General features: G+C 42.4%; 1 protein-coding gene across 1 annotated transcript; it reads left to right on the top strand.

The window, feature by feature from the left end:
- The first annotated feature begins 102 nt into the window (after positions 1 to 102).
- On the top strand, positions 103 to 13,482 carry CDC26 (cell division cycle 26). Its single transcript, XM_068973698.1, has 4 exons — positions 103 to 269; positions 7,540 to 7,649; positions 8,108 to 8,229; positions 13,195 to 13,482. Exons 3-4 carry the CDS (start codon positions 8,149 to 8,151, stop codon positions 13,369 to 13,371), a joined length of 258 nt encoding a protein of 85 aa, XP_068829799.1. The 5' UTR covers positions 103 to 269; positions 7,540 to 7,649; positions 8,108 to 8,148; the 3' UTR covers positions 13,372 to 13,482.
- The last annotated feature ends 833 nt before the right edge of the window (positions 13,483 to 14,315 follow it).

The raw sequence follows: 14,315 nt of genomic DNA, 5'->3' as shown, positions 1-14,315 counted from the left end.
AAGCGGAACTACGTCACCGACCGGAAGTGATCCTAGGTCCGACGCAGCATCCTGGGAGGCGTGGAGCATTATGGGAATCGTAGTAGGAGGGAGTCTGGGCGAGTTGAGAGATATGATCTGTAGAGCCTCCGAGAGAAGCACGCGGAGGCCAAGGTTCTGCGAAGAGAGAAACTCAGAGGCAGTGTGGGAAGTGTAGTCCAGTTGGCTTAGCGGATGATTCGGGGTGGGCGCCGAGGTTCCGGAAAGGGACTGAACAGGCCTGAAAAGAGGTAGGTGCGGGGAATCGCGCGGCTGCTAACTGAACTCAGGGAGCGAATCGAGGGATTCCGGGGCCTGCTGTCGGCTCCCGGCCCGGCCAGGGGCTCTAAGTCCTCCTGGCGCCAAGGCCCATGTTGCCATGGAAACTCTCGCCCTGGACCCTTGAGTGCAGCCCGGGAGCTGCGGCGGGAGTGCTGTTCTCCTCCGCTGTCAGGAAGTTCTCTTGGCAGTTTCTTCTGAGCTGGGTGGGTTTTCGGTGGATTTGGGCAGTGGTGAAACAATAAGTTCAAAGAGCCCTCTAGCGCCGAAGTGAAATAAAGACCAGGCGGAGGAGCCACGCCCCGCTTTTGCTGTCTTCAGCCGGTCTTTCTGTCTTATTCCGAGAGAGATGATGAATGTGAGGCGTCAGGTAAACTGCAAGCAAGCAACTTGCACGACTCTGCTGCCCTGGGTGCTAGGATTGTTGCCCCCTTGTAGGGCGTGAAAGTGAAAGTGAAGTCGCTCAGTCGTGTCCAACTCTTTGCAACCCCATGGACTGTAGCCCCCCAGGGTTCTCCGTCCATGGGATTTTCCAGGCAAGGGTACCGGAGTGGGTTGCCATTTCCTTCTCCTTGTAGGGGGTGGAGATGCTCAAAATATTGGTGTTTCCAGAGCTGGAAAGAGCCCCCTCCCCTCCCCTAGGCCTCTTTACGATAATAATGGCTATTTACTGTGAAAAATTCTGAAAGAGATGGGAATAGTAGACCACCTGACCCGCCTCCTGAGAAATCTGTATGCAAGTCAAGAAGCAACAGTTAGAACTGGACATGGAACAACAGACTGGTTCCAAATCAGGAAAGGGGTAGTAAAGGCTATATATTGTCACTCTGCTTATTTAACTTATTAGATGCAGAGTACATCATGCAAAATGCCAGGCTGGATGAAGCACAAGTTGGAATCAAGATTGCCGGGAGAAATATCAATAACCTCAGATGTGCAGATGACACCACCCTTATGGCAGAAAGTGAAGAAGACTTAAAGAGCCTCTTGATGAAAGTGAAAGAGGAGAGTGAAAAACTTGGCTTAAAACTCCACATTCAGAAAACTAAGATCACAGCATCTGGCCCCATCACTTCATGGCAAATAGATGGGGAAACAATGGAAACAGTAACAGACTTTATTTTGAGGGGCTCCAAAATCACTGCAGATGATGACTACAGCCATGAAATTAAAAGACGCTTGCTCCTTAGAAGAAAAGCAATGACAAACCTAGACAGCATATCAAAAAGCAGAGACATTGCTTTGCCAACAAAGGTCCATCTAGTCAAAGCTTTGGTTTTTCCAGTAGTCATGTGTGGATGTGAGAGTTGGACTATAAAGAAAGCTGAGCGCTGAAGAATTGATGTTTTTGAACTGCAGTGTTGGAGAAGACTCTCGAGAGTCCCTTGGACAGCAAGGAGATCCAGCCAGTCCATCCTAAAGGAAATCAGTCCTGAATATTCATTGAAGGACTGATGCCGCAGCTGAAACTCCAATACTTTAGCCACCTGATGCAAAGAACTGACTCACTTGAAAAGACCTCGATGCAGGGAAAGATTGAAGGCAGGAGGAAAAGGGGACAGCAGAGGATGAGATGGTTGGATGGCATTGCTGACTCAATGGACATGAGTTTGAGTAAGCTCCAGTAGTTGGTGATGGACAGGGAAGCCTGGCATGTTGCAGTCCATGGGGTCACAAAGAGTCGGCCACAACTGAGTAACTGAACTGAACTGATTGAGCGTTTGCTAAACGCCAGGTTTCATTATAGGAATTTACGCTGCAATGTGACATTCAATCCATACAACAATAGATACAGACCAGGAAACCAAGATCTAGTGAAAGGTGAAGCCAGTTGTCCAAGATCATTGGGGATGGAATTAGAATCTCTGCCTCCAATTGTTGTTCAGTTGCTCAGTCATGTCGGACTCTTTGCGAGCCTATGGACAGCAGCATGCCAGGCTTCCCTGTCCTTCGCCATCTCCTGGAGTTTGGTCAAACTCCTGTGCATTGAATTGATGATGCTGTCCAATCATGTCATCCTCTGTCATCCCCTTCTCCTGCCTTCAATCTTTCCCAGCATCAGGGTCTTTTCTAATGAGTCGGCTCTTTGCATCAGGTGGCCAAAGTATTGAAACTTCAGCTTCAGCATCAGTCTTTACAATGAATATTCAGGGTTGATTTCCTCTAGGATTGACTGGTTTGATCTCCTTGCTGTCCAAGGGGCTCTCAAGAGTCTTCTCCAGCACCACAGTTTGAAGGCATCAATTCTTTAGTGATCAGCCTTTTTTATTGTCCAGCTCCCACATTGTATATGACTACTGGAAAAACTGTAACTTTGACTATATGAACTTTTGTAGGCAAAGTAATGTGTGTGGTTTTTAATATGCTATCTAAGTTTGTCATTGCTTTTCTTCTAAGGAGCAAGTGTCTTTTAATTTCTGGCTGCAGTCACCATCCACAGTGATTTTGGAGCCCCAAATAGTCTGTCATTGTTTCCATTGTTTCCCCATCTATTTGCCATGAAGTGATGGGACCAGATACCATGATCTTAATTTTTTGAATGTTGCTTTTTAAGCCAAACTTTTCACTCTCCTCTGTCACCTTCATTAAGACTCTTTAATTCCTCTTCACTTTCTGCTGTAAGTGTCATCTGCATATCTTAGGTTATTGATATTTCTCCCTGCATTGATTCCAGATGAAGCACACTTCATCCAGCCCGGCATTTCGCATGATGTACTCTGCATAGAAGTTAAATAATCAGGGTGACAATATACAGCCTTGACGTACTCCTTTCCCAGTTTTGAACCAGTCTGTTGTTCCATGTCCAATTCTAACTGTTGCTTCTTGACCCGCATACGGGTTTTTCAGGAGGAGGTAAGGTGGTGTGGTATTCCCATCTCTTTCAGAATTTTCCAGTTTGTTGTCAAAGGCTTTAGTGTAGTCAATGAAGCAGAAGTAGATATTTTTCTGGAATTCTCTAACTTTTTCTATGATCCAAGGGATGTTGGCAATTTGATCCCTGGTTCCTCTGCTTGTATATAAATTCAGCTTGTGCATCTGAAAGTTCTCAGTTTACATACTGTTGAATCCTAGCTTAAAGGATTTTGAGCATTACTCTGGCTAGCATGTGAAATGAATACAATTGTGTGGTAGTTTGAACATTCTTTGGCATTGCTCTTCTTTGGTATTGGAATGAAAACTGACTTTTTCCAGTCCTGTGGCCACTGCTGAGTTTCCAAATTTGCTGGCATATTGAGTGCAGCACTTTACAGCATCATCTTTTAGGATTTGAAATAGCTCAGCTAGAATTCCATCACTTCCACTAGCTTTGTTCATAGTGATGCTTCCTAAGGCCCACTTGACTTCACATTCCGGGATGTCTGGCTCTAGGTGAGTGAGCACACCACTGTGGTTATCTGGGTCATTGAGATCTTTTTTGTATAGTTTTTCTATGTATTCTTGCCACCTCTTCTTAATATCCTCTGCTTCTGTTAGGTCCATACTGTTTCTGTCCTTTATTGTGCCTATTTTTGCATGAAATGTTCCCTTGGTATCTCTAATTTTCTTAAAGAGATCTCTAGTCTTTCCCATTCTATTGTTTTCCTCTATTTCTTTCCCTTGTTGACTTAAAAAGGCTTTCTTATCTCTCCTTGCTGTTCTCTGGAACTCTGCATTCAAAGGGGTGTATCTTTCCTTTTCTCTTTTGCCTTTCGTTTCCACAGTTTCCACAGCTGCTTTTTTTCTTAGCTATTTGTAAGGCCTCCTCAGATAACCATTTTGCCTCTTTGCAATTATTTTTCTTTTGATCACTGCCTCCTATACAATGTTACAAACCTCTATCCATTGTTCTTTAGGCACTCTGTCTGTTAGATCTAATCCCTTGAATCTATTTGTCATTCCACTCTATAATCGTAAGGGATTTGATTTAGGTGATACCTGAATGGCCTAGTGGTTTTCTCTTTGTTCTTCAATTTAAATCTGAATTTGGCAATAAGAAGTTCATGATCTGAGCCGTAGTCAACTCCCAGCCTTGTTTTTACTGACTCTGTAGAGCTTCTTCAGAGAAGCCAATGGCACCCCACTCCAGTACTCTTGCCTGGAAAACCCCATGGATGGAGGAGCCTGGTAGGCTGCAGTCACTTTCACTTTTCACTTTCATGAATTGGAGAAGGAAATGGCAACCCACTCCAGTGTTCTTGCCTGGAGAATCCCAGGGACAGGGGAGCCTGGTGGGCTGCCGTCTATGGGGTCGCACAGAGTCAGACACAACTGAAGCGACTTAGCAGCAGCAGCAGCATAGAGCTTCTCCATCTTCAGCTACAAAGAATGTAATTAATCTGATTTCGGTATTGACCATCTGGTGATGTCCATGTGTAGAGTCTTCTCTTGTGTTGTTGGAAGAGGGTGTTTGCTATGACCAGGGTGTTCTCTTGGCAAAACTCTGTTAGGCTTTGTCCTGTTTCATTTTGTGCCCCAAGACTAAACTTGCCTGTTACTCCAGTTATCTCTTGACTACCTACTTTTGCATCCCAGTCCCCTGTGATGAAAAGGACATCTTTTTTTGGTGTTAATTCTAGAAGGTCATGTAGGTCTTCATAGAACCATTAAGCTTCAGCTTCTTCAGCATTAGTGGTTGGAACATGGATTTGGATTACTGTGATATTGAATGGTTTGCCTTAGAAATGAACAGAGATCATTCTGTCATTTTTGCGATTGCACCCAAGTACTGCATTTTGGACTCTTGTTGACTGTGAGGGCTACTCCATTTTCTTCTTCTAAGGGATTTTTCCCCATAGTAATAGATATAGTGGTCATCTGAGTTAAATTCGCCCATTCCAGTCCATTTCAGTTCACTGATTCCTAAAATGTCAGTGCTCACTCTTGCCATGTCCTGTTAGACCACTTCCAATTTTCTTTGATTCATGGACCTGGACTTCAAGATCAAACCAGTCAATCCTCAAGGAAATCAGTCTTAAATATTCATTGAAAGGGCTGATGCTCCAGTACTTTGACCACTGATGTGAAGAACTGACTCCTTAGAAAAGACTCTGATGCTGGGAAAGATTGAATGCAGCAGGAGAAGGGGATGACAGAGGATAAGATGGTTGGATGGCATCGCTGACTCAATGAACATGAGTTTGAGCAAGCTGTGGGAGTCGGTGATGGATGGAAGGCTGGCGTGCTGGCGTCCATGGGGTCACAGAGTCAGACATGACTGAGCAACTGAACTGAACTGACTGATGGACCTAACATTCCAGGTTCCTATGCAATATTCTTCTTTACAGCGTCAGACTTTACTTTCACCACCAGACACATCCACAACTGCATGTTATTTCTGCTTTGGGTCAGCCTCTTCATTCCTTCTGGAGAATTGGACACCTACCAACCTGGGCTGTTTATCTTTCAGTGTTGTATCTTTTTGCCTTTTCATAGTGTTCATGGGGTTCTCAAGGCAGTAGTGCTGAAGTGGCTTGCCATTCCCTTCTGCAGTGGACCACATGTTGTCAGAACTCTCCACCATGGCCCGTCCGTCTTGGGTGGCCCTACACCACGTGGCTCGTAGAGTCATTGAGTTAGGCAAGGTTGTGGTCCATGCGGTCAGTTTGGTTAGTTCCCTGTGATTGTGGTTTTCATTCTTTCTGCTCTCTTATGGAAGAGGATAAAAGGTTTGTGCAAGCTTCCTGATGCGAGGAACTGGCTGTGGGGCAAACTGGGGCATGTTTTGGCGGGCAAGGCCATGCTCATCTCCAGAGCAGGCACCTTTATATATTACTCCATACTGCTCCCTAGTGGTGAGCTTTTTACAGTTTGCAGAAAGGTTAAAATGTGTCTCAGTTCTTTTTTTCTTTTAAGCATTCTCCACCCTTGGAACTTTGGCCTCCTGTACTTTTTTTCTACATTGGAATCAAGATAATATCTGATTTAGTACAAAGCAATTTGAAATGTGATATACCAGTGTTTTATATTGATAAGGGATATTACTTGTGTCTGTCCCAACCTTCGTGGGAGGAGGAGACGTTTCTTCCTTTGTGTATTTCAAAGTCCTGTCTATAGCCTCGATACATGTATTAATAATTTATATCTGTACATATATTTTTGGTTTTTGTTTGTGTGTTTTTTGCTTGGTAAGAAGTGAATTTATTTAGAGAGAAACACACTCTACAGAGTGTGGGCCATCTGAGAAGGCGAGAGGGGCCTATGCATATTTTAAAGGAGCTTTCACTTACATGATTTTCATGTAATCCTCTCCCTGTGGCCTGTGTACAATTTTTATAGGAGGGTGACTTTTTTTGTTGTTCCTTCTTGAGGCATGTGGGTCTTAGTTCCCCAGCCAGGGATCAAACTGGTGCCCACTGCAGTGGACACCCAGAGTCCTAACCATTGGACTGTCAGGGAATTTCCCAGGAGGCTGACATTTATTAATCAAACTGAGCAGCTAAGACTTTATCTGAGCTGCTGCTGCTGCTAAGTCACTTCAGTCGTGTCCGACTCTGTGCGATCCCATAGACGGCAGCCCCACCAGGCTTCCCCATTCCGGGGATTCTCCAGGCAAAAACACTGGAGTGGGTTGTCATTTCCTTCTCCAGTGCATGGAAGTGAAAAGTGAAAGTGACGTCGCTCAGTCCTGTCCGACTCTTAGTGACTCCATGGACTGCAGCCTACCAGGCTCCTCTGCCCTTGGGATTTTCCAGGCAAGAGTACTGGAGTGGGGTGCCATTGCGAAATAGGCATAATTTTGCCAGCATCATGGAATTTCTGTGTTAAAGTAAACCTGAGAATGTAAAAAGAAGAGTGTGGCACAGTGCTCAAGAAAAGTTCATTCCACTTTCTTTTTGGTTTGGATCTCTCAGTTTATTCAACAGAGCATTTACTAACGGTTATTATAGATGATCTCTACTGGATACCATGAGGATATAAAGATGATGCCATCAACAGGTTTTAAACTCAATTGAGGAGTTTTATTTTCTTCTGAAAGGAAAAAAAAAAGCTTTTTTTTTTTTTTTTTGTAGCATAAACATTACCTTGGGTTTTCAGATTCCAGAGTGTTCTCTTGAGCCTCTGTGTATACTTATTCTCTCTGCCTGGGATGCCTTTAGTCCCCCTTTTCTGCCTGTCCTTCAGAAATCAACTTAGACATCATCTCCTCCACATCCCTGTTCACCCCACTGGGTTGGGTGCCTGTGTGATGCCATTACATTACCCTCATCAAAGTTCTTACTACAGTATATTGCAGTTTTCTATTTATGTTTGTTTTCCCCACAGACTGTGACTATGCCTTTTAACTCAGTAGCTGGAGCACAGGAACTGTTGGTTGAATGAATAACCCATCCATTGAGGACCTATTTAGACCTTGAGGATAACCCTGTGAACTGGTGAGTTAGAAGGAGTTTTCATATGATTTCGCAAACTGATTTTAGCATTCAGGAGTGATCATAAGTCTCTCACAATTCCCAGATAGTGTTGGTCAAATCTATTTCCTACTAACTATACTGAATTTAAATTGTGATATTTTAGCTTTATTCTCTTAGCTAGAATATTTCTCTGGGAATGGACATGAGATTAAAGTGATTGATGCCTAGAATCCTTTTATAGGCAGCTGGCTATTTTAAATTCCGGAAGAAAGAGATTTTTGTAATTACAGAGTTGTGGATCTGCGTCATGTAATAAAAACGTGATAATTATATCCCTCAGGACTTAGAAGCCAGTGTGTGATTCCAGATGAGTCTTTTTATCACCATTTGTTTTTGTGTGCATGCTTACAGACTGATCTTATGTTTGTAGCTGGAGTTTATGCCTTACAATTTTTTCTCCTCTCTACCATTTTTAACAGCTAAGAGTTTACTGGATCTGCCCTTTAGTGTTGATTTCATTATGCTGCGACGAAAACCAACCCGCCTGGAGCTGAAACTTGATGATATTGAGGAGTTTGAGAGCATTCGAAAGGACCTGGAGGTAAGAGTACAACTTTCAAACCCTTAGGAATATTTAAAACAGTAACCCTTAACTTTTGAACTCCAGATTCTCACACCAACAGCTTGTTTGAAATCTCTATTTGGATGCTTTACAGGCATCTTAAACATAATGTATTAGCTTCCTGTGTCTGCTGTAATGAATTTCCACAAACTTGGTGGTTTCAAACAACAGAAATTTAGGCTTTCACAGTTCTGCAGGCAAGCAATCTGAAACCAATATCACTGATCCAAAATCAAGATGTCACCAGGACTGTGCTCCCTCCAGAGACCGTGGGCGATGGTTCTGTTCCTTGACTGTTGCAGCTTCTGGTGGCTGCTGGCATTCCTTGACTTGTGGCCACATCAGTCCGGCGTCTCTGTCTATAATCACGTTGTCTTCCCTGCCTGTCACGTCTCCCTGTGCCCTCCCTTACAAGATACATGCATTGGCATTAAGGGCCCACCCACATATTCCAGGGCAATGTCCCCATTGCAACATCCTTAATTGAATCACATCTACAAAGACCGTTTTCACATACAAGGCAACAATTACAGGATCCTGCCGCCTATGGGGTCGCACAGAGTGGGACACGACTGAAGTGACTTAGCAGCAGCAGCAGCAGCAACAGCTTTGGAGGTCATTATTCAGTGTACTATGTTATTCAGTGTAATATGTTAAAACAAAAAACTCTTGATTTCTTCCTCGAACCATTTTCACCTCAGTATACTCTATGTCAGTATCTATATAGTTGCTCTCGCCATCATCCTGAGAGTCAATCTTAAGTTCTCCCTTTCCCTCACCTTTTATATTCAATTTTTCCATAAATCCTTTGGTTCTACCTCCAGAATATTTCTAGAATCTACCCATACCTTTTTTATCTCCACTGTTAGAACCCTATTCCAATAACCAATATCTCACTGCACAATTCGAGTAGCATCCAAGTTGTCTCTCTGCTTCCATTATTGTATTTTCAATCCTTTCTCCATTAGGTATCTATATAAAGTGATCTTTAAAAAATTTCAGCTCATGTTATGCTCATGCTTGAAAGTCCTCAATGGTTTCCTGAACCTGGAATAAAGCCTCAGTTCCTTGTCATGCCTCCAAGTGTTTGTATGTTCTGGCCCCTCTCAGGTCTCATCTGCCACTCATGCCTTGCCCTCTGCACCCTAGGCACGTTGGTTTTCCTTTATGTCCTTGAACATGCCAAACTGTTGATAACTCGTGGCCTTTGCACATGTTATTTTCCCCTGCCTGGAGTCTTTCCTCTTTCTTCATGTCTCAGTTTGAACGTGACCTCCTCAGTCTGAGAGGCCTCTTCTGACCCTGTCCAGCTTCGGTGTTTCATTCCTACCCGTGCTCTCTCCATCTCATTAGGATCTCCCAGAATACTTTATTCTTTTATTTCATAGCACTTATTATAATTTACAATGATTTATTTATTGTAAAATCACTTACATTAGGAACGCTGATTGTAAAAATCATGCCTGTCTTCTCCACTGTTGAGTTCCTAGCATCTAGTAGGAGTTCAGTGTGTATTTTTTAAGCATAGCCTTACCACACGGTATTAGATGTCAATCAGTAAGACTTAAATTCCTTACTGGCTTTTGGAATAAAGTACAAATTCCTTAGGATGACATAAAAGGCCCTTTTGATCTGGTCCTTGGTCATCTCTCCACCTTATCTTCTCCTGACGAGTTATCTCTAATTTCAGTGTCAGTAAACACTCTGCACTCTTTCCCTGAAAGTCCCTTATGGTTTAAACTTCAGTTGTAAACTTCAGTGTTAGTCTCATACTGAAATTTGACCTTGCAGAGTCAGCTCCCCATTGAGTTACTTTTTTTTTAATTGAGTTAATTCTTATGACTAAGTAGTATTTCATGGTGTATCTAAATAGATATAGATACACCACATCTGCGTTATCCATTCATCTGTCATGAGGCACTGAGGTTGTTTCCATATGTTGGCTATTGTGAATGACGCTGTGATGAGCATGGTGGTGAACTCATCTTTTTGAAATAGTGTTTTCATTTTCTTTGGATATATACCCAGGAGTGGAATTGCTGGATCATATGGGAGTTCTACTCTTAACTTTTTGAGAAATCTCCATTCTGTTTTCCTTACTGGCTATACCAGTTTACATTCTCACAATGTGTGGTTTCCTTTTCTCCACGTCCTCTCTAACACCTATTATTTCTTCTCTTTTTGATAATGGCCATTCTAATGAGCATGAGATGATATCGCATTGTCGTTTTGATTTGCATTTCTCTAGTAGTTAGTGATGGCACCCCACTCCAGTACTCTTGCCTGGAAAATCCCATGGATGGAGGAGCGTGGTAGGCTGCAGTCCATGGGGTCGCTAAGAATCGGACACGACTGAGCAACTTCCCTTTCATGCATTGGAGAAGGAAATGGCAACCCACTCCAGTGTTCTTGCCTGGAGAATCCTGGGGACGGGGGAGCCTGGTGGGCTTCCGTCTATGGGGTTGCACAGAGTCGGACACGACTGAAGTGACTTAGCAGCAGCAGCAGCAGCAGTAATTAGTGATGTTGAACATCTTTTCTTATACCTGTTGGTCATCTGTCTGTTTGGAAAAATGTCTATTCAGATTCTTGGGTCATCTGTTTTTTTGTTGTTGAGTTGTATGAGAGTTTTATATATCTGGGGTATTAATCCCTTATCAGATAAATTATTTGCAGCTCTTTTCTCCCGTTTAGTATCCTGTCTTCTCATTTTGTTGATGGTTTCTTTTGCTGTGCCAAAGACTTATAGTTTCATAGAGTCCCATTTATTTTTCGTTTGTTTCCCTTGCCTGAGAAAGGCATACCACCTATGTTTTCTTCTAGGAGTTTTATTGTTTGAGGAGGTCTTATAATAAAGTCTTTAATCCATTTTAAGTTAATTTTTGTGTAGAAGGCAGTGGCACCCCACTCCAGTACTCTTGCCTAGAGAATCCCATGGACGGAGAAGCCTGGTTGGCTGCTGTCTATGGGGTCGCACAGAGCTGGACATGACTGAAGCGACTTAGCAGCAGCAGCAGCATGGTGCAAAATAGTGGTTTAGCTTCATTCTTTTGCATTGGCTGTTCAATTTTCTCAGCAGCATTTATTTAAGAAACGGTCCTTTCTCCATTGTATGCTCTTTGTTGCTAAGTCACTTCAGTCGTGTCCGACTCTGTGCGACCCCAGAGATGGCAGCTCACCAGGCTCTTCTGTCCCTGGGATTCTCCAGGCAAGAACACTGGAGTGGGTTGCCATTTCCTTCTCCAATGCATGAGAGTGAAAAGTGAAAGTGAAGTCGCTCGGTCGTGTCCGACTCTTCGAGACCCCATGGACTGCAGCCCACCAGGCTCCTCCGTCCATGGGATTTTCCAAGCAAGAGTACTGGAGTGGGGTGCCATTGCCTTCTCTGATGGTCTTTGCTACTTTGTTGTAAATCATTTATCTGCATATGTGAAGGTTTATTTCTGGGCTCTTAGTTCTGTTCCATTGATCTGTGTCTCTTTTTCTGCCAATACCATGCTGTTTTGATTACTGTGGCTTTGTAGTGTAATTTGAAATCAGGGAATGTGATACCTCCAGCCTTGTTCTTTTTTTTCAAGATTGCTTTGGCTCCTTGGGGTCTTCTGTGGTCCTATACAAATTTTAGGAATTTTTGTTCTATTTCTGTGAAAAATGTTGTTGGGATTTTGATGGGGATTGCATTGAATCTGTAGATTGCTTTAGGGAGTATAGACATTTTAACTGTCCTATCCATGAGCATAGAATACCTTTTCATTTCTTTGTGTCTTCAGTTTCTTTCAACAATGTCTCATTTTTAAGTGTACAGGTCTTTTTACCTCCTTGGTCAAATTTATTCCTAGATATAAATTTATGCCCTGATATTTTTGTTCTTGTTTTTAATCTTTTTACTACAGACAGTTATTTAGTGGGTTTCACTTGTTTTAGAGCAACTTTGGAGGGAGGAATAGTTTTTGTTCTGTGCTAAAATGGAACAGAAAACCTGGTATTTTACTTGTTACTAAAATTAGTTTAATTACATTTTGCTGACTCTGGATTTTGAAATAGTCAGCAGTTGTTCACAGTTGGAAGCCTTTTCAATGATTTCATTTTACTTGGATATTCTGAATTTCTCACAGCTTATAAAATGATATCATCCTGTGCCTTTTAGAACTTGTCTTCACAAAGGTGTTTAGGGAGAGCTTTTCTAATGTTATGTAGGTAGTATAACCTAGAGAGTAACTCAGGAAAGTCATTATGTATTTTATATATATATATAAAGTAATACCTCACTGATGCACTGTATACTTTGATGCTGGCATTTAAAGGCTCCCAGTTCAGCAGTGGTGAAGAATAGCAGTAAGTGGTGAAGAATAGCAGTGATTCCAGGGATTGGGATTGGTGTAGGGGAGCTATTCTAATAAGGAACTCTCAGGTAGGGTAGTTGTAGGATGTTAGTTTCTCTCTTTGAAAGTGATCAAACTGAGACATTGACTGTGAATTCTGTAGTAACTTGTGGCTGGAGCCAAACCTTTTATCTGAAAACAAAAATGAATTCCCCAAGTCAGACAGACCTCATGATAAGGTAGCACAAACTTTCTATTCTCGTGTTACATTTAATCTCATGGTGTCATCTGTTAATTTCTGGTGGTTATTGTTTTACCAGTCATGTTGATTTCCATCTATTGTGTGGACTTTGCTCTGTCATAGCCCTGATTCATCTTCTATTTTAATGGTCTATTTCCCTTTTAGACTGTGACATCCTGGAAGGTAGGGCTTACATCTTTTATCACTGCATCCTCTTATATCCTCTCGGACCCCTAACCATCTAAACCTAGGATTTCAGCTTATTGTTGTGTAATCCCAAACCCTATCCTTTTCCCTAATGCCTAAAACATTGTAGGTGCTAAATAAATGTTTGTTAATGAATAGAATATTGCCTTAACACGAAAACATTTAAACTTTCAGACACGTAAGAAACAAAAGGAAGATGTGGACATTGTAGGAGGCAGTGATGGAGAAGGTGCCATTGGACTCAGCAGTGATCCCAAGAGCCGGGAACAAATGATTAATGATCGAATTGGTTATAAACCCCAACCAAAGCCCAACAATCGTTCATCTCAATTTGGAAATTTTGAGTTTTAGAGGCGGATTTTCTTGTGTGCCAGAGCCCTGGAATGGAGTACAATGATGGTAGAAACACAAACAAGATTTAGAGAATGGAGTGCTCGAAGTCAGGCAGAATATTTTACCTCCTGCGGAGAAATACTTCTGCATGAGATTATGGATGCTTAACTTTCACTCTGAAATTCAAACTCTGGTTTGTCTCTGGAAAATTTGACTTGATAAAACTTGTCTGATTTTTGTTTTTAAAAATAAATATATTTTTGGGAAAGTGTGTGACATCCTTAATGAAATATAATAGCACCATTAAATTGCTACATCGTTCTTCTCATCTTAATTAAAAGACGCTATGCACAGAATGGGCTTTCCTAGGTGGCTCAGAGGTAAAAAGAATCCCCCTGCCATCACAGGAGATGAGAGTCTGATGCCTGGGTCAGGAAGATCCCCTGAAGAATGGCAACCTACTCCAGTATTCTTGCCTGGGAAATCCCATGGACAGAGGTGCCTGGTGGGATACAGTCCATGGGGTCGCAAAGAGTTGGACACAACTTAGCAACTACACAACGAACACAGGACACATCCAGTTGATCCCTGTAACTGATTTTCACTTAATTCATTTACTCGACAAGTATTTATTGAGTGCCTCCTATGTGCCAGGTACCATTCTAGGCACTTAGTAACAGCAGTGAACAAATCGAGATCCCTGCTCTTGTGGAGATTAGAATCTCACGATTTTGTATAAACCTGATTCAGCTGTGGATTTCCAGAATCTTTATAGAATGGCTTTGTAACTAGTTTGAGAGGATAGGCAGTAGAGTGTTAGCATTCCAACCATCCCAGTTTTCCTTCTTTCCCAAACTGCCTGAGAGCTTTCCTAACGAGTCGATCTGAGAGGAAGCTCAGAGACTAGAATTATGTCCTGTTGTTTTCACTGTTTAATTCAACTACTGGGAACTGCCAACTAT

The sequence above is a fragment of the Capricornis sumatraensis genome, chromosome 6 (genome assembly GCF_032405125.1).
Source record: "Capricornis sumatraensis isolate serow.1 chromosome 6, serow.2, whole genome shotgun sequence".
Lineage (NCBI taxonomy): Eukaryota > Metazoa > Chordata > Mammalia > Artiodactyla > Bovidae > Capricornis > Capricornis sumatraensis.
The sequence above is the reverse complement of the archived record's forward strand: the minus strand, read 5'-3'. Positions and strand labels throughout refer to the sequence as shown.

Excerpts from the sequence above, each read along its gene's own strand:
- CDC26 (XM_068973698.1), top strand. The coding sequence starts at position 8,149 with ATGCTGCGACGAAAACCAACCCGCCTGGAGCTGAAACTTGATGATATT. Across the intron at positions 8,230-13,194 it reads GCATTCGAAAGGACCTGGAG|ACACGTAAGAAACAAAAGGA; the intron begins GTAAGAGTACAA and ends TTAAACTTTCAG.